At 45.0% G+C, this 21295-nt stretch overlaps 1 protein-coding gene across 4 annotated transcripts in view; it reads left to right on the forward strand.

Moving 5' to 3' along the window:
- DOK7 (docking protein 7) overlaps window positions 1-21295 on the forward strand; it is a 215926-nt gene that overhangs the window by 27008 nt on the left and 167623 nt on the right. For 2 of the 4 annotated variants that reach the window (XM_040335350.1, XM_040335348.1), the window contains exon 3: window positions 14148-14378. The exons of 1 other annotated variant lie outside the window; for it this stretch is intronic. In XM_040335350.1, coding sequence (XP_040191284.1) covers window positions 14148-14378 — 231 coding nt within the window. The remainder of the gene's footprint in view (window positions 1-14147; window positions 14379-21295) is intronic. One more of the 4 variants, XM_040335349.1, reaches the window with a different exon arrangement.

The raw sequence follows: 21295 nt of genomic DNA on the forward strand, positions 1-21295 counted from the left end.
TTACTGCAACCTCTCACTTTGTGACTTGCTACTAAGTTACAATTTTGCAGTCGATACATAAGGTGTGAAAATATGAGGAAATGCTTCCTCCAGAGGCAGATGAGAGCCTCACCCTAGACCAGGGGTGACCAACCATTGGCCCGGGGGCCACATGTGGCCCGCGGAGCCCTCTGATGTGGCCCACGACCTCCTGCTCTGGAATTGTGGGCTGGCAAGCCCAGATCGCAGGTTGCCAACCCACTATACCACAGCATCAGTGTTGTGAATGAAGCTGGTGGTAGAGGAAGAAAGCGACTGGGGAGTAGAGCCCCATAAGCTGATGCTTCCTCTACAGCGCCAGCTTTTGCCACAGGTGGAGTCTATGGCAAAGTTCAGCTAACCCGCAGGATAGACACGGGTGCACTACGCTGCTCAGAGCTGCTAGACAATTTTAGAATGGCTTCTGAATGCCAATGGAGATGAAAACCAAGCACATTTTAGTGACCCAGTAAGCCCCCATTTAGCTTATGAACAGAGGCGTCTCTAGGCTTTGTGAGGCCTTAGGCAAAACTTGACATGGGCCCCACTAACAGTACACTCATGATGGGAAAAATAATTCAAGGACAAGAGCCTCTTCCCTACAACCCTGGCCATTGGCTGTGGGGGTCTGCGGGCAGGGGGCTTATTGGAATCTGGAAGCCCTCTTTAACATGGTGGCCCCCAGATCCTTCTATTTAATACCTAAGGGGCGGTGGCCACCCGGTGATGTCACCTGCTGAACCCACCCCCTTGTGACATCATTGACTGAGGGCATGCTGGGTCATTGACATCACAAGGGGTGGTGTCATCGATATTCACTGGTTGTTAATGACGCTGGTGGCCCTGCTTCTGAGTCAGGGCTCTTAACGCTGCCTGAGCACAGCAACATTAAGGTCCCCTATCCCTCAAAACTGGGGTAATGCATCGGGCAAGTTAGACGGCCGTGAGGCCCCTGTGAGTTTGAGGCCTTAGACGACCGCCTAATTTGCCTAATTAAAGAGCCGTCTCTGCTTAAGAATAATAATAATAAAAAACATTTACTGTAAACAGACACTGAGTTTGATTTACTAAGGGGAATTAGGCTGCTCACTTTGTATGGGAAGTTGCACTATTCAAGCGAATGTTCTCAAGAGCTTAGAAAATGTGGTTTCATGTTACAAAGAATATCCAATCAGGTGCAAGATAAATAAAAGTAAAGTAGAAAAACTAAAATGTTTGCTTACACACAATTGGATGATGGAAGCCAGCAGAGCTTCACCTCATTCACTATGGGGCAATTTCCCTTGCAAAATGAACAGCCTATTTGCCTTTAGTAAATCAACCTCAGTGTCAGCTTGCCAACACAGTGTAAAGTGAAAGGGCCAGATCCACGTACAGCGGCGCATCTCTCCGCCGGGCGCAGCATATCTAAGATACACTACGCCGCCGTAACTTTTCTTTATCGTACATCACGGGACACAGAGCGGCATTCATTACTATATGGGTTATATGGAGTACCTTCAGGTGTAGACACTGGCAATCTCAAACAGGAAATGCCCCTCCCTATATAACCCCCTCCCATAGGAGGAGTACCTCAGTTTTTACGCCAGTGTCTTAGGTGTTAGTCATGGTTTAGCTTGCCTCCGCATCCTTGGGATTAGGTGAGCTACCGGTTCTGTCCAAAAAAGCCTCAGCGATAAAGTGGTCAGTAACCGGACCCCAAACCCTTGGGGTATAGCCCATAATGCTTTTCTTTTTAGAGAGCTGGACCCTGGGCCCAGAACTTAGAAACCTTTGGGTACCTAAAGTTTTCTGTTGCCAGGGTGCTATATGGGCCCAGGACAGTGGATCCTTCATAGGAACCCAGGGCCTGAAGGTCTAGACATCCCCACGGAGATGGGGGAAGATTGGGCCTCTTGCTTGGCAAAGTCCTGCGGCATGGAGCAGGTAAGTGAGGGGAAAACTTGCGGAACTTGGTTCTTAGCAGGTTTTTTTCTGGGGGGTCACAGGGGACATGCCTAAAGTTATGCACTGCATCTGGCAAACTAGTCACATATCATAAAGATAGGATGGCTCTCTATGTATTATTCCCCATAAGATGTGACCTCCCTTGTAGTGTTGGAAAAGCATTGAGTGGGGCCTGTGTTATATAAAAATATATGTGTGTGTCAGAGAGCTTTGCTTACCTGCAGGCCTCCAGGCGATGCTCCATTCAGTCTTCCTCCTCAGAGCCTGCAAGCAGGCAAAACGCTGACCTCCTCATGGTTCCAGGCTGCAGGCTGCAGTTTGCTGGAACAGAGAGGTCCCTTCCTCCCAAAATCCCCCCCCCCTCCCCCTGTCGGGAGGGGCATTTCCTGTTTGAGGTTGCTGGGGGGGAAGGGCGGGTCAGTGGCTTAAAGGAAGGGGCGGCCCTTCCTTGTTTGTTCCATCAATACTTTGGAACTGAGGAGAAAGACCAGAGCGGCAGCACGGGGCGCCGAGGACACACAGTGGCCAGAAAGGATATTGCAGTCTTCAGAGGACTGTTTTGTCAAGCCTAGAAATAGGCTGTTTCTTTTCCATCTCATAGTTTTTCTTTGCAATACTACTCAGGGGGACAGAATGTTTTTTCTTTCCTGGATTTGAAACAAAAACGAAAAAAAAAAAAAAAAAAAAAAAAGTCATCTAGGGGAGAGGAAGCATTTTTTTATCCCCCAAACAGGTGTTTGGACAATTAACTTTTATAGTTCCAAATACCAATAGGTAGCAGGTGTACCTCGGTATTGTACCATGGTATGCCGCTGTTTTCCCTACAGGGAGCCTTGGGGCCATCGGGATCTGGGGCTGGAGCTGACGCGGGTCAGTCCAACCCTAAGATGGTCACGGAGGAGGTATTACTCACCTCTTTAAAAGAGATGCAGAAAAGCATGGGAAAAATGATATCCGCAGCTATGCGGGGCAGTAAGCGGAATAGATCTCCGTCGCCCGAGCGCGGACCCTCAGAAGAGGAGGTCCTTTCCTCAGGGGAATTGGACGACCTCTTGGACACGGACCAAGTAGGTTCAGGGATCGAAGACCCGGATACAGAGGAGTCTGGGGCAGTCTCCCTGAGGGAGAGCTGGTGGATTCAAGGATTGTCGGACTTGGTCCATAGGACATTCAACTTGCCAGTACCAGATCTCCAGGTATCGACGGTTTCAGCTTTGGGCTCACTGAGGGCGCCTCAAAGCAATGCTGTGTTTCCGATCCATCCTCTATTAGAGGGAATTTTGTTCCAAGATTGGAACAAGCCAGATAAGATCTTCTTACCACCTAAAAGGTTCTCTGTCCTATATCCTATGGAAGAAAATTTTTCCAAAAGATGGGCTACTCCTGCAGTGGACGCAGCCATCTCATGTGTTAACAGATCGTTAACATGCCCTGTAGAAAACATACAGGTGTTCAAGGATCCAGTTGATAAGCGCTTGGAAGCACTACTTAAGAACTCCTTCACTACTGCAGGGGCAGTAGTACAGCCAGCTGTGGCTGCGATTGGGGTCGCTCAAGCATTATCGGATCAATTTAAGCAGATGCTTAAACTTATTCCGGCCCAGCAGGCAGAAAAATTTTCGGATGTCCCTAAGGCCATATGTTTTACGGTAGACGCAATCAAGGATTCTATCCAGCAAGCGTCACGTTTATCGTTATCCCTTATCCATATGAGAAGACTCTTATGGTTAAAAAGCTGGGAGGCTGAGCCCCCATGCAAGAAGCTCCTGGTAGGGTTCCCCTTCCATGGAGGACAACTCTTCGGAGAAGACCTAGATAAATACATTCAGACCATTTCAAACGGCAAGAGTACTCTCTTGCCAACTAAGAAGAAGGTTCAGGGACCTGCGTTTAAACGACAGTATTCCCCTGGGCAGGGGCCCTCTAATGCCAAGCAGTATCGACGGCCTCCTGCAAAAGCAAACTTCGGCTTCAACAGCAGATCACAAGGACAGGCTGTTAGAGGCAAAAGGCAGTGGTTTCGCAAACCAGCAAAACCAGCCCCCAAGCCAACCTTATGAAGGGGCGCCCCCACCCACGAAGGTGGGGGGAAGGCTGCGACTCTTTTCAGAGATTTGGGAAGCCAGCATTCCCGACGAGTGGGTACGGTCTTCCGTGGCCACAGGCTACAAATTAGATTTCCTAAGGTTTCCTCCTCCTCATTTCCAGAAGTCGAGGATTCCAAACGATCCGGAAAAGGGAGCCGCATTAAGATCGGCATTAGATCATCTACTTTCCCAGGAAGTAATAGTAGAGGTACCAGTCCTGGAACAGGGGCTGGGTTTCTACTCCAACCTATTCATCATCCCAAAATCCAATGGAGATGTCAGGCCAATTTTGGACCTAAAGATGGTAAATGCATATCTAAAGATCCGCTCATTTCGGATGGAATCCGTGCGGTCAGCAGCTGCCACACTCCAGAAGGACGACTTCATGGCGTCCATAGACATAAAGGATGCCTACCTTCATGTTCCAATTTATCAGCCACATCAAAGATATCTACGCTTCATGGTGGCTTCGCGTCACTTCCAATTCGTGGCGCTTCCCTTCGGGTTGGCTACGGCCCCCCGGGTGTTCACGAAGGTCCTAGCTCCAATCCTAGCCAAACTAAGGATCCAAGGGGTCACGATCCTAGCATACCTGGACGACCTCCTAGTCATAGATCACTCGTCTCCCGGCTTGGAGCGAGCAGTGGCCCTCACGGTCCAATACCTCGAGAGGTTCGGCTGGGTCCTAAATCGAGAAAAGTCAGCTTTCCAGCCCACAAAGCAGTTGGAATATCTCGGCATGAGATTAGACACAGAACAACAAGGAGTGTTCCTACCTCTGAGGAAGGTAAAAGCCATCAAGGAATTAATCCTACTGGTTCTAAGCAAGAAAGAACCGACTATTCGCCTATGTATGAGGTTACTAGGCAAGATGGTGGCCACATTCGAGGCGGTACCATACGCCCAGAGCCACACTCGCATCCTACAGGCAGCCATCCTGTCAGCATGGAGCAGAAGGCCACAGGCCTTGGATATCCCGTTGCCGCTCTCATCAAGAGTCCGACAAAGTCTGTGTTGGTGGTTAGACCCTCAGAATCTACTGAAGGGGAGGTCTTTCAGCCCAGTGGCTTGGAAGATAGTGACCACAGACTCCAGCCTGACGGGCTGGGGAGCAATTTTGGATGGTTGCACTCGCCAAGGTACTTGGGCAAAGCCAGAGAAGCAGTTGCCCATCAACATCTTGGAGCTCAGAGCTGCTCGACTAGCCCTCAGGGCTTGGACGTCAAAATTGCAGGGGTTCCCGGTGAGAATTCAATCAGACAATGCCACGGCCGTGGCACACATAAATCACCAAGGGGGAACCAGGAGTCAAGCCGCTCAGAGAGAGGTGAGCTTGATTCTTCTATGGGCAGAGGCTCATGTGCCCTGCATATCGGCAATATTCATTCCAGGAGTGGACAACTTTCAGGCGGACTTCTTAAGCCGCCAGACTCTATGGCCGGGGGAATGGTCTCTGCATCCACTAGTCTTTCAAGCACTCTGCCAAAGATGGGGAGTGCCGGACGTGGATATCATGGCATCGAGACTCAACAAGAAACTAGACAGGTTCATGTCCCGCTCAAGGGATCCGATGGCCTGCGGAACCGATGCGTTGGTTTGCCCTTGGCATCAGTTCAAACTTCTTTATGCGTTTCCCCCGCTCCAGTTACTACCCCGCCTGCTGCGCAGGATCTGGGTGGAGCACATACCAGTCATCCTGGTAGCTCCAGCATGGCCCAGAAGGGCATGGTACTCACTAATCTTAAGGATGGTAGTGGGAGACCCTTGGACTCTTCCTCTACGGCCAGACCTGCTATCGCAAGGTCCGATCCTCCACCCTGCCTTACGGCATCTAAATTTGACGGCCTGGAAGCTGAATCCCTGATTCTCAGGGGTAGAGGTCTGTCTCAGAAAGTAATCTCTACCCTAATCAGAGCCAGGAAACCGGTCTCTAGGGTGATTTATTACAGGGTCTGGAAGGCCTATGTAGGCTGGTGTGAGTCCAAGCGATGGCTTTCTCGCAAATTTACCATCGATAGAGTATTAAGTTTTCTCCAGCTAGGAGTGGATAAAGGATTGGCATTAAGCACAATCAAAGGACAGATTTCTGCTCTGTCAGTGTGGTTTCAGCGGCCGCTGGCCACCCACTCGCTGGTTAAGACCTTCCTTCAAGGGGTCTTACGTATTAGACCTCCAGTTAAATCCCCGCTTTGTCCGTGGGATTTAAATCTTGTTCTGTCAAGTTTACAGAAACAACCGTTTGAGCCGTTGGCTGATATTCCTTTGGTTCTACTGACAAGGAAGTTAGTATTTTTGGTTGCCATAGTTTCCGCAAGAAGAGTTTCGGAGCTGGCAGCCTTATCCTGTAAGGAACCATATCTTGTTTTTCATAAGGACAGGGTCGTTCTCCGCCCTCATCCTTCCTTCCTTCCGAAGGTCATATCCAGTTTTCATTTGAACCAGGATTTGGTATTACCATCCTTCTTCCCTAAACCTACTTCCAGAAAGGAAGGGTTGCTGCATACCTTGGATATTGTCAGGGCCATGAAGGCCTATCTTAAAGCTACAAAGAAGATCCGGAAGACAGATGTGCTGTTCATTCTACCGGATGGGCCCAAGAAGGGGCAGGCAGCTGCAAAGTCCACCATTTCTAGGTGGATTAAGCAATTAATCACTCAGGCCTACGGCTTGAAAGGGTTGCCTCCTCCAGTATCATTAAAGGCTCATTCTACTAGAGCCATGGGCGCCTCCTGGGCAGCACACCACCAGATCTCTATGGCTCAAGTTTGCAAGGCGGCAACCTGGTCTTCTGTCCACACGTTTACAAAATTCTACAAGTTGGACGTAAGAAGGAATACTGATACTGCCTTCGGGCAGGCAGTGCTGCAGGCTGCAGTTTGAGACCCTCGGATTCCGGGGGCTCCTCTTGTTCGAGTTAAATTTAAAAATTTTATTTTTCTCAACTAAGTTGGATTTATTATGATTTGAGTATATCTCTAAATTAAATCCTTTTGTCTTGGAGATGTTCTCCCTCCCCTCATTGTAAGCATTGCTTTGGGACATCCCATATAGTAATGAATGCCGCTCTGTGTCCCGTGATGTACGATAAAGAAAAAGAGATTTTTAATACAGCTTACCTGTAAAATCTTTTTCTTGGAGTACATCACGGGACACAGAGCTCCCACCCCTCTTTTTTGAGGACCATTTTGGGAGGCATACTGCTTGCTACAAAACTGAGGTACTCCTCCTATGGGAGGGGGTTATATAGGGAGGGGCATTTCCTGTTTGAGATTGCCAGTGTCTACACCTGAAGGTACTCCATATAACCCATATAGTAATGAATGCCGCTCTGTGTCCCGTGATGTACTCCAAGAAAAAGATTTTACAGGTAAGCTGTATTAAAAATCTCTTTTTTTTTTTGAATCCTCAAAGAATTTGCGCCGTAAGTTACAGCGGCGTAGTGTATCTTTGGCGGCGTAATGGCGCGGCATTCAAATCTCTGTGATGGGGGCGTGTTTTATGTAAATACTTTGTGACCCGACGTAAACAACGTATTTTTTTAACTGCGCATGCGCCATCCGTGGGGGTATCCCAGTGCGCATGCTCGAAATTAACCCGGAACAAGCCAATGCTCACGACGGTGACGTCATTCTACGCAAATCCCTATTTGCGAACGACTTACGCAAACGATGTAAAAAATTCAAAATTCGACGCGGGAACGACCGCCATACTTAACATTGAGTACGCCTCATAATAGCAGGGGTAACTATACGCCGGAAAAAGCCGAACGCAAACGACGTAAAAAAATGTGCCGGCCGGACAGACGTACGTTCGTGGATCGCCGTAACTAGCTTATTTGCATACTCAACACTTCAACGGAAACGCCACCTAGCGGCCGGCGGAAAAATGCATCTACGATCCAACAGCGTACTAAGAGGTACGCCTGTCGGATCGATCCGAGATGCAGTCGTATCTTGTTTTGTAGATACAAAACAAAGATACGACGCGGGAAATTTAAAATTACGCCGGCGTATCAATAGATACGCAGGCGTAATTCTTTTGTGGATCTGCCCCAAAGAGACAGAAAACACAATTGACACACAAATATAACGTATATTGCAAAATAGATATGTGCACAACAAAAATGTTCGTATTTTTTTGTTCCGTTTCGTCTCGTTCCGTAGATTCGTAAAGATTCGTAAATTTCGTAAGACTCAAGTTTTCCTATTCGGACCCGTTCGTATTTTCGTAACAGTTTTATTTTCGTTTATACAGAATGATTCGTAATTCTGTCTAATTTATTTTCATTGATTCGAAATTCGTAATTTTGTTAGATAATAATTTTCGTTTAATGGATTCATAATTTTGTACTTTCGTAAATACATAGCAACACGCGGCTAATCCATATTAAGATATACTTTCTCTTAAGCCCCGTACACACGGTCAGACTTTTTGCCAACAAACGTCAAAATGAAAGTTTTCCAAAAAATCCGACCGTGTGTACGCTCTATCGGACAAACTTTTTCGGTTTCAAAAGTCTGGCCAACTCCCTTCAGACAAAAATCCACGGAAAAGTTTGTTTGAAGTCCGATCGTGTGTACGAGGCTTTACACTGTACAATGTGACTCAGCACAAAAGAGATAAGCTGATTGTCTAAAATATTAAGTAATCACTCACTAACTACACTGCCCAGTGCCCATTCGAAAGAACGATACAAAAATGTACAAACAGACAAAGAAACGGATTTACAAAACACACAAATGAAAATACGAACATACGAATGAAAATACGAACAGACAAAGGATTTCAAATACGGAATGCAAATCGTTCGTTATAGATGTCATTTTCGTTCTTTTGCTTTTTCGGTGTTTCGTATTTTAGTAAGATTGTCCAATCTTACGTTCGTATTTTCGCTTGTTCGTTATTTTGCTTATTCGTAATTCCGTCATTTTCGTATTTTGGCTCTTTCAGCTTTTCGGAGGTTCTAATTGATCCGAATGTACGAATACTAACAAATTCGTACGAAAATCCATTCGTTACGAACGGGAACGCATATGTCTATTGCAAAACCCATTCATGTACGATGCGGCTCCCATCTGTAAATGACAGATGGGGCACCATCGCATATAGCACACCATAAAGTTGGTGGGACAGACAACCAGAAATGGGCAATGGAAATGGGCGGCACAAATTTGGGTAAAAAACACAACCGCACTATTACCGCCCATCCATCGGTCCCTTTATCTGACCCCCTCATACTAATTTTACCAAGCCTCTACTAAAATTTCTGGTGTTGATGACCTGAAGGAGCAGTGAAATCATTCTCCCAATCACATGACAGTGCTTGCACCCAGTGATTGGTTGCTAGCACCGTCAAAAGGGAGGAGGTCATGTGCTTCTGCCTAACCAATCATACAAGGTGACCCTAAAAAGATAAAAGTTAGGTGCTGCTCAGGCAGGGATGGACTGGCCATTGGGACTACAGGGAGTTTCCCGGTGGGCCGATGGCTCAGTGGGCCGGCTTCAGTGACAGCGGACTGCCGCCCCCTCCGCTCCTCTGTCTCTCCCTTCCCGCAGCGCTCACCTGGGGGTAACAAAGAAGCAGAGGGAGGACCAGAGGAGCAGGGCGGATGACAGAGGAGCATGGGGGGAGGGGACAGACAGCTCACTCAAAAGCTATGGCCTGGGAGTTTCTCACTTCTGCCTAATCTTGTCCCATAAGGGGGGCACCAAACTGATTCTTTGCCCCGGGTGAAATAATGTCTAGCTTCCCCACTGGTACTGCCTATAAGAGTACCAGTACCAGCCGTTTTACTCTAATAAAGTAGAATGGCTAGTGGCTAGTGAAGGGGGAGAGGGGGCTTGGGTGGCCGGGGGGGGGGGGTGCGGAAGTTGTCCGGCCGCCATGGGAGAGACCTGTCAAAGTGTGCCAGTCTGGATGAAGTCCAGGGCCAAATTTATGTCCTGTGCTCAGGTAGAGACTCAAAGTCCAACTAGACCGCTGTGAGTGCAGGCAGGGACAGGGAGCTCATCCTAGCAACAAGCTGCAGCAATGTCAACCGTACACATCATGAAGCAGATTAATAAATATGAAGTGAGATGAATGGCAGCCTTAGCCCAGACTCCAGCCAGGCCATGCATGCTGTGGGGGGTGGGTGGGGAGTGGTCTGGCTGGAGTCTGGACTGAGGCTGCCATTCATCTCACTTAATACAAATGGGTCTGCTTCATGATGTACAGTTCATGGATCTTTTCTTTTGACATTGCTGCAGTCATAGAAGTAGATTGTGGACGGTAGCAGAGAAGAAAGGATATGCATGGGTGGAACAAGGAGTTGGGGGGTTCTGTTTGAGACAGGGTTTGACAAATCCCGGTCGCCATGGCGACTAGAAATAGGGTCATGGGCTCTTGGCTTGGAAGCTGGTGCCATCTGGTGGTGAGTCGTTGGTATTACAAGTTATTACCACCAGATGTGTAAGCTGGCGCCATCTGGTGGTGGCCGTTGGTATTACAAGTTAAGCATTACAAGTTAAACAGCAATTCTAATGTAATTTTTCACTATTTTTCACTGCCATCTTCTACCCTCTAATTAGAACCCCCAAACATTATATATTTTTTATCCTAAGAGAATAAAATGGCGATCGTTGCAATACTTTATGTCACGCCGTATTTGCGCAGCGGTCTTACAAGCGCACATTTTTTGGGAAAAAATTACACTTTTTTTAATAAAAAAATAAGACAACCGCAAAGTTATCCCCATTTTTTTTAATATTATGAAAGATAATGTTACGCCGAGTAAATTGATACCTAACATGTCACGCTTCAAAATTACGTCCGCTCGTGGAATGGCGACAAACTTTTACCCTTTAAAATCTCCATAGGCGACGTTTAAAATATTCTACAGGTTGCATGTTTTGAGTTACAGAGGAGCACTAGGGCTAGAATTATTGCTCTCGCTCTACCAATCGCGGCGATACCTCACATGTGTGGTTTGAACACCGTTTACATATGCGGGCGCTGCTCACGTATGTGTTCGCTTCTGCGCGCAAGCTCGTCGGGACGGGGCGCGTTTTCTGTCTCCTAACTTTTTTAGCTGGCTCCGAGATTCCAAGCAAATTTGTCAACCCCTGGTTTGAGACATCGTCACTTAGTCCTGCATGGGCAAATCACATCGTCCCTTTAAAAATACAGTGAATCGTATATGTAAAAATATTAAATACTTTTTCCTTGTGCTGCAATTCTTTTTTTTTTTTAATCCAGAGTTCTAACCTCCTACAATGTTCTCATAAAATGTGTTAAATCTAAAATGTATTTCTTGGGATTCAGATATAAATTTGTAATAATTATTAGAAACCGTTGGCTGGTTGTATCAATGTTCTGTAGTGTGAACGGTATGTAGATAGATTTCTCAGTATTTAATCATCCTCCTGAAATAAAAAGCAGACGGATTTAGAATAGAGTAACTGATGTAGGGTGGTATTGCAGGATATTGCAATACGGTTGAGTTACTAAAGGTAAATAGGCTGTTCGCTGTGCAAGGGAAGCTGCACTTTGCAGGGGAATTTCACTTGCACAGTAAACAGCCTATTTCCCTTTACTAAATTAACCCCAGTGAAGTTTAGTGGACATACCAGATACAAACAATCAGACAGAGATCTGCAATTACTAATATATAAAGAAAGTATCCCAACCAGAGGGGAAGAAGAAAAAGGGGGCTTTAAGAATACCGGTGTAATTAATATATGGAAAATATGTAAACACTTTATTGGTTATTTTAAAACATGGTAGGTGGACTAAATGTTGTTGTGGAATTAAAAATTCCTAGTCCGGCTGAACAACTAGACAGACCAGACAGTTCACGCACATATAGGACATACATGCCATAAACACATGTAACAAATATGGCAAAAGCCATCCGGATGCCAGGTAATTTGGGGTAGGCCAGCTTTTCCAAGGTAATACCGGGATAACAGCAAACACTGTATATGGAGCAGACCTGTGCCAATCCCCCATGGGAAAGGGAGGCAGGGATGGACTGGCCATCGGGACTACCGGGAGTTTCCCTCGGAATGCAAGGTTCAGGAGTGCGTTGTGCTCAGAATACACTATGCAACATACACTGACCTACCTGACACATTCACTGACCATTACACTCACCTACCTGACCATTAAACTCACCTACCTATTACACTGACCTACCTGACCATTACACTCACCTACCTATTACACTGACCTACCTGACCATTACACTCACCTACCTAATTATTACACTCACCTCCCTGACCATTACACTCACCTACCTGACACATGCACTCACCTACCTGATTATTACACTCACCTACCTGACCATTACACTCACCTCCATATTACACTCACCTACATGACCATTACACTGACCTACCTAAAACATGCACTCACCTACCTGACCATTACACTCACCTACCTGACCATTACACTCACCTACCTGACACATGCACTCACCTACCTTGCCATTACACTCACCTACCTGTCACATGCACTCACCTACCTTACCATTACACTCACCTACCTGTCACATGCACTAATCTATCTGACACATACTTCCTGCACTACTCACATCCCCATCCCCCCCCCACACAGTACAATGTAGATCGGAGGATCCATCCTCCTCCTTACCTCTCTGTAGCCTCATTGTCCAGCTCTCCCCAGGCAGTATTGTAGAAGTCCCCGCCATCCAGTCGCTCCTCGATATCCCCACCGCCAGGAGGTCAGCTAGCAGACACTGCACCTCTTCCATGGCCATGGATGATCTGCTGTCCCTCCCCCTCCGCTGTTCCAAAGGCTGCATCAGAGGGACAGACTGAACCAAAGTAGTCCTAGAGCAGCGGGAGCTGGAATAGGGTGCCTGCAGAGTGGAATGCCCGAATGCCTTATGACCACCCACCGCATATATGCTGCGGCAGGGAGCGGCTCTATTGCACAAAACTACGTACCTGTATGTTGTTTTGTGTAGTAGATACAGGAGTCGATGTGCGTGCCTGGGCCACAATGTCCGCCAGCCACCCATGATCGCTCCTCACAGAGGCAGAATGGGGATCTGCCTGTGTAAACAAGGCAGATCCCCGTTCTGCAGGGGAGGAGAGAGATCAGCTGTTCCTAGTGATCGGGAACAGTGATCTCTCTCTACTCCCAGTGAGCCCACCCCCCTGACAGTTAGAAAGCACCTCCCTAGGGAACACTTAACCCTTTGAGCACCCCTAATGTTAACCCCTTCCCTGCCAGTGCTATTTATACAGCGATCAGTGCATTTTTACAGCACTGATCACTGTATTGGTTTTGTTTTTATAGCAGAAAGTAAAAAACATTGTTTTTTTTTCAGAATTTCGCTCTATTTTTGTTTATAGCGCAAAAAAAAAAAAACGCAGAGGTGATCAAATACCACCAAAAGAAAGCTCTATTTGTGGGAAAAAAAGGACACCAATTTTGTTTGGGAGCCACGTCGCACGACCGCGCAATTGTCAGTTAAATTGACACAGTGCAGAATAGCAAAAAGTGAACTGGACTGAAGGGGTTAAAATAATGTAGTGCCATATTACAAAAAATGGCCTGGTCAGGAAAGTGGTGAAACCTTCCGGAGCTCAAGTGGTTAAATAGTAAACTAGATTTTTTTGGGGGGAAATATATGCTGTATTCATATTTAAAGTGGAGTTTCCCTTTTTTTCCCACAAAATATTGGAGTTTTCCTTTTAGTGCCTATAGGCTCAACCTCTGTATTTAAAGCCAGCTCTCCCACACACATCTTCAATTACATGGCTGTAACCTACACCAGGGTGAAGACAGTTGTCCAGCTTGCATGTTTACATTTTATACGTTGGCTAAGAACACTCGGAGTTGTTTTAAATAAAGCATGGGCCAAAATAACAGGCAGAACTGGATATTGTTGTATTGGTTTTATTATTATAGCGTAGAAAGAAAGAAAGAGAAGAATGTAATTTACATAACTGAGCTCTGCATAAAAATAATACGGAATTTGATAGGAAATGTAACACTTCATTAAAAGGCTCCAGATTATTCCTGTCCAGGCAGATATAGAATATTGTAAACGTTCTCATCTCCAATGAGTGTTTCTTCTCTTCCAGACTGCCTGCTGATGCTGGTGTACAAGGATAAGTCAGACAGAACGAAGGGGCACAAGGAGAAGATCAGTGTCACATTGGAGGACATCTGTGGAGTAGACGCTGGGCTTTCCTATGAGGGCGTGGGCCACACTGTTGCCATTATCTGTTTCTCACAAGTCGTCATGCTGGGATTTGATAGTAAGGAAATAATGAATGCCTGGGATGTACGGATACGTTACAGCTTAGGGGAAGGTAACTACATTTTTTCCCCCCTAAAAACTTGAACCTCCAATATTTTCCTTACTTAAAGCGTACAAATATTATGATGCCAATAGGCAAACCAACATTTCTGGATACATCAGTCTGCTTGGTCCCCCACCGATGGATACCTAACCGATAGAAAAAAAATGATCGTTTGTAGGCAAATCCACGCATGCTCAGAATCAAGTCGACGCATGCTTGGAAGTATTGAACTTAATTTTTTTCAGCACGTCGTTGTGTTTTACGTCACCGCGTTCTGACACGATTGTTTTTTTAACTGATGGTGTGTACGCACGATGGACCATCAGTCAGCTTCATTGGTTAACTGATGGAAAAATCTATCAGACCGTTTTCATCGGATTGACCGATCGTGTGTACAGGGCATACTTTGGTCAAGAGCACCTAATATGGCTGATCAGAACTCCCCCCAGAATTTCCACTCATCCCATCCCCCAACATGTAGTAAGAGAAGGAATAAAAATAGAGAATACATGGAAGGGAGAGGAAAAGAGGGGGTTGAACAAAGAAAAATAATAAGAAAAAGAACAAGAAAGACAGCTAGAGAGAGGGATGAGGAAAAAAAAAGAAATTGGGATAGAGAGAGAGAGAGAGAGAGAGAGAGAGAGAGAAAACAGAAAGAAAGGAGAACAAAGAAAGAGTTGTACATCCTAAAATGTACCAAAGGGGCATTAATACTGTACAAGTGAAAGGTACTAAGGGAGCGCTAAATGTCTGTGGGTTAGGGGCGCAAATTACTTTTTTTGCTGTTAGGGGTCCCCACACCTTGAGAAATTTTATCAAGGGGTCACGGCCCTAGAAAGGTTGAGGACCACTGCTCTAAGGGGTGTAGTATACTGTAACGATCATCACCGTTTATGATATCCCATCCATCAACCACGACAGCTTATCTGACACTCCACAATCTAGCAGACATCAGACATCCCATTTCCTGGAATAACGGGACAAGCTCTGTTCTCTGAGTCAAAATGTATGAACCCTTTTAATGGTTAGCCTTCAGGTTTATATACAGTTTACAAGGCATGTTTCAGTAATCACAGGAACAATCAAACTCTCCACCCACACATCACACACTGGGGGGGGCTTCAATACACCTTCAGATGGGCTAATTACTAAACATTCCAGACAGCCTGTCTCCGCATTAGTGGAGGTAATTACCACAGCTTGACAAGTCACATTCCACACACAAAGTATTTAGCATACATAATGAGAGATCCAGAAGCCAGGCTGTCTACCAAGCTCAAATCCACCTCATCCCAGTCCAGACTCAATTAGCATATCAACAGCCTATGCTACACAGAGGAATGAGTCACTATTGACCGGTTGTGGGTCAGCATGAAATCACTTGAATATCTCAAGATATCCTGCAATATGAATTATCAGTTATCAGTCACATCTCATGTAATTTATAATTAATATTTCCCAGTCACCCTATGCCCAAAAGGGGCACAGGGTGACCCTAGACACAAGAGTCATTAGTGACGCTGGCACAGGAGTACCCCTCATCTTTCAAAGGTCTCTGGGTGTCACGGATCATTCCGTTACATATACCCTTTGTAAAAACTTGAATTGCATAAATCTATCCTTAGCAAAGATCTTATTGGTAAAATAGGAACATATACAGTCTTCCCAGTCATCCTCAGTGAGGAAAGAATATCACTCATCCATTTGTCAAACGTCCTAGTCAAGGTTGAGGCATGCACCACTAAAAAGTGGAGGGAAAGGGAGGACAACAATTTACCCATCATATTTGAAGCAGACGCTCCACCGCGTTCGGTTGCAATACAATTGGTTACGGGAACAGGTTTTTTACGGCATGTTTCAGCTACAAGTAAATAATGTACTGGGAGGTCGGCACCTAAAAATCGCCCATCTGTAATGACATGTTTTAAGGCCACCATCCCTTTAGAATTCCACACCTGTGGATCTGGTAAGCGGAAAAGGCGGCACAACTGAAGCCTTGTACACACGACCAAGGAACTCGACGGGCGAAACACATCGTTTTCCTCGTCAAGTTCCTTGTTAGACTGTCAAGGAACTCGACAAGGCAAGTTTCTCCATTCCTGTCGAGGAAATAGAGAACTTGCTCTCTTTTTGGCTCGTCGAGTTTCTCGACAGTTTCCTTGACGAAAATGTACACAGTTTCCTCGGCAAAAAAATCTCCCAGCAAGTTTCTTGCTGTTTTTTGCCGAGAAACTCGGTCGTGTGTACAAGGCCTGAGAGTTACCCCAAAGTCGAATAAGAGGGGAGGAGATAGTTTTCCCTGTAAACCTCTCTAACCTGCACCCAAACTCCAATAGTCATACGCATAGGGACCGTAACAAAGGGATTGGCTGTGGGTCTGTGAAGGTCCAATTTACTTAACGCAGCATAGGACCCAAGGAGAGCGGAGTCCAGAGTCACCACTGGGTTGTTTTTTGGTTGACTAAACCACCACTGCACTGCAACCAGAATGGCTGCCCACTGCCCAGTAGTAAAGTTGAATATTTGGCAGATAAGCTTTACCTCCCAGCAGATAGCTCTCTGGTCTCTCCTATCCTTGCTTGTTCCCTGCTGCATGGGCACATCCTTTCCGAGGCCTGCCTGTCCCTACAAACAACGTACCCTGCCCCTTACTATTAAGCCTCATACACATAATCAGATTTTCTGCGTAGGACTTCTATACAAAGGGCGTTGGCCAGGAACTTGTATTGCATACAAACGGCAAGAATTGTCGGGCAACCAACACGAAACTACGTGTTTTTTCAGCTCTTTAGCGCCACCCTTTGGGCAAATTCTGCTAATGTGTCACGGTGAGCATTGCATCTGAGCATGCGTGTTTGTACTATGGAGTTTTGTCCGACGGACTTGTGTACACACGATCGGATAATCCGACAACACACATTTGTTGGTGGACAATTTTAAAGCATGCTATCCCACATTTGTCTGTGGAAAATTTGACAACAATTGTCCGATGGAGCGTACAAATGCTCAGATTTTCCAACAACAGCCTGTCATCACACATTTGTGTACGAGGCTTAAGCCTGACTATCCTATAAGACTCTCCCTGACTACACGTTTCATTATTAAAGGTCCATTTTGTGATGCAGATTGTGCTATAGATAGCACATCTACTCCAAAAATGGCCACTGAAATCGTGCAAGATCTCTGTATAAAACTAGACATGAACCTTAGAAGAGCCTTCCCAAGATTGATCCTATGCTGTGCACCACTTAGTGCCTGTAGCAAGTGTCAGGCTTGTTACCGCTGTGTTTAGGAATAAAAGGATAGTGGTTTAGTGATCATGGGATTGTTGTAGAACTTCCTATTAAGGCTGGGGTTCACATTTATTGACTCTTGTCCAAGCATGCAGTCTGGAAAGGTGGGGGTACCAGCATACAGCTACCTACCTCCTGATTTCTATCTATCTATCTATCTATCTATCTATCTATCTATCTATCTATCTATCTATCTATCTATATATCTATCTCTCTATATATCTATCTATTATATCTCTATCTATCTATTATCTTAATCTATCTATTCTATATCTATCTATCTATCTATTGATTATATATCTATAGCTATCTATCTATCTATCTATCTATCTATCTGTCTCTCTCTCTCTCTCTATCTATCTATCTATCTATCTATTGATTATATATCTATAGCTATCTATCTATCTATCTATCTATCTATCTATCTATCTATCTATCTCTCTCTCTCTCTCTCTCTCTATCTATCTATCTATCTATCTATCTATCTATCTATTGATTATATATCTATAGCTATCTATCTATCTATCTATCTATCTATCTATCTATCTATCTATCTATCTATCTCTCTATATATCTATCTATTATATCTCTATCTATCTATTATCTTAATCTATCTATTCTATATCTATCTATCTATCTATCTATCTATCTATCTATCTATCTATCTATCTATCTATCTATCTATCTATTCTATATCTATAGCTAGCTATCTATTCTATATCATCTATTCTATGTATTCTATATCTATCTATCTATCTATCTATCTATCTATCTATCTATCTATCTATCTATCTATCTATCTATCTATCTATCTATCTATCTATCTATCTATCTATTCTATATCTCTGTCCGTCTGTCTGTAAGCCCAATCACGGGTGAGTGACGTTGGGGGGGGGGTGTTTGTGATTTTGTTTGCGCCCCCCTAAAAAAATGGAGCACCAGCCGCCACTGCTCCTGAACCATACAAGGCCACATGTCCTTAACATGAAGATGGTACTTTGTTGAGGGCACGGTCCTGTCAAAGCACTTTGTCCCCATGTTGATGAGGAAAAGGGCCTTGTGTGAATGTGGGGGTCTGGTGGGGGGACTTGTCAGAATCTGGAAATCACCCTTTAACTTCTTCAGATCCGGGCCATTGTAAAAAAACAGCCACAAGGTGGCTCTACAATGCCGGGAGGCCGTCTTTTTACGGCCTTGGCTCGTCTGGCCACTGGGGCGCTTGCCTGCGGGCCGCGATGTACGCCAGGTACCCGTGATCGCCCGTTACACACCCAAGGACGTGGATCTCTGTGTGTGAAAACAGAGATGCATGTCCTGTCAGGGAGAGGAAACCGATGCTGTGTCTCTTGTACATACGGACACAGATCGGTCTCCTCCCCCAGTCAGTCCCCCTCCCCCACAGTAAGAATCACTCCCAGGGAACACGTTTAACCCTTTCCTCGCCCTCAAGTGTTAACCTTTTCCCTGCCAGTCACATTTATACAGTAGGGGAAAGGGAGTAGCCGCTCCAGGTGGGAACCCAAATGAAGATCCACCGTAGCAGATAACTCAGGTGCAGGCAATGCACTCAGCAAGGCAGGAACAAGAAGTGTTTCTGGACAGCCGCACTCTGAACAAATTGTAGACTTTATTAAAAGAAGGACAGCACTACAAGTCACAGCAAAAATTTTAATAAAACCTGGCTGCTGACGCATTTCGCACTGGAACTAGTGCTTAGTCATAGCTATGACTAAGCACTAGTTCCAGTGCACTAGTTCCAGTGCGAAACGCGTCAGCAGCCAGGTTTAATTTTAATTTTTGCTGTGACTTGTAGTGCTGTGCTTCTTTTAATAAAGGCTACAATTTGTTCAGAGTGCGGCTGTCCAGAAACACTTCTTGTTCCTGCCTACATTTATACAGTATTCAGTGCATATTTATAGCACTGTTCGCTGTATAAATGTGAATGGTCCCAAAAATGTGTCCAAAGTGTTCGATGTGTCCACCATAATATCGCAGTTCTGATAACCGCAATTACTAGTAAAAAAAAAAGAATTAAAAAAATGTCAGAATTCTATCCCCTATTTTGTAGCCACCATAACTTTTGCGCAAACCAATAACTATACGCTTATTGCGATTTTTTTACAAAAAATATGTAGAAGAATGCGTATCGGCCTAAACTGAGAAAAAAATATATATATTTTTTTTAAATTGGGATATTTATTATAGCAAAAAGTAAACAATATTGTGTTTTTTTCAAAATTGTCGCTCTTTTTTTGCCACAATGTCCACCAGCCACCCATGATCGCTCCTCACAGAGGCAGAATGGGGATCTGCCTGTGTAAACAAGTGATTAGGAACAGCGATCTCTCTCTACTCCCAGTGAGCCCACCACCCTGACAGTTAGAAAGCACCTCCCTAGGGAACACTTAAACCTTTGAGCACCCCTAATGTTAACCCCTTCCCTGCCAGTGCTATTTATACAGCAATCAGTGCATTTTTACAGCACCGATCACTGTATTGGTTTTGTTTTTATAACAGAATGTAAAAAGTTTTTTTTCAAAATTTCGCTCTATTTTTGTTTATAGCTCAAAAAATAAAAACCACAGAGGTGATCAAATACCACCAAAAGAAAGCTCTATTTGTGGGAAAAAAAGGACGTCGATTTTGTTTGGGAGCCACGTCACACGACCGCGCAATTTTCATTCAAAGCGTGACGGAAGCTAAAATTTCGCATGGGCAGGAAGGGGGTGTATGTGCCCAGTAAGCAAGTGGTTAAAATAAGGGGGCATCCAGTTATCTGCTCCCCCCTTCATGAATGAGCAAGGGAAAATGTTTTACCTTTTTGGTTGCTCATTCACAAAAAAAAAAAAATTACAATGTAAATAAACATACCACACATTTGAAAAATGTCTTTCTTAAAAAAAAAAGTCCCACAGTATAAATCCATCATCAATTATGTCGTACAGCAATGTAGATCATAATCCTTTGCCCAGTCGGCAGCTAAATTTAAAAGCAGAGATGAGGGATCCAGGCTGATGTCATTGACCATATATGGCCATGACAAAATATGGCCCCCCTCCTAAACTATACTAGGTCACATAGCCAAAGGGTCTGGATTGTTTTTTTTTTTTTTTTTTATGCCATTTATTTCTTCTTTTTTTTTTGCATGGGTGTTAAAATCTATACCAGACCCTCATCAAAGATAAGGCTACATTCACACAGACAAATTGTCAATTACTAATGAACATTGGATTCCTGTGTCCCAAGTCCCAGGTGTATGTGAACAGCTGCAGCCAGCAAGTCTTCACAAATAAATGCAAGGCTGACAGTAGTCGCATCTGTCTGTGGAATAGCACATGGAGCAAATACCTGCAGCTAGGGACAGATGATCGACTTTGGACTCAATTGCTTCATGCATAAATGCCGACAGCCTGTTATTCATTTTCACAGGTCTTCTAGACACAGCTGTTCAATACACCTGTGATTCCTGATGCAGGAGTCTGCTGTTTGTTCATAATTGCCATTTTCTTTCCTAGGGACCCCCTTACATGCTATACCAGACGTTTGCCTAGGATCAGAGTCAGGTATAGATGAAGGGAATCTCCAGCTGCTTTTTTTTTACATTGAAGCAGCTGGGAAATGTCATTTAGAGGC

This window comes from Rana temporaria, chromosome 1 (assembly GCF_905171775.1).
Source record: "Rana temporaria chromosome 1, aRanTem1.1, whole genome shotgun sequence".
Taxonomy (NCBI): Eukaryota; Metazoa; Chordata; class Amphibia; order Anura; family Ranidae; genus Rana; species Rana temporaria.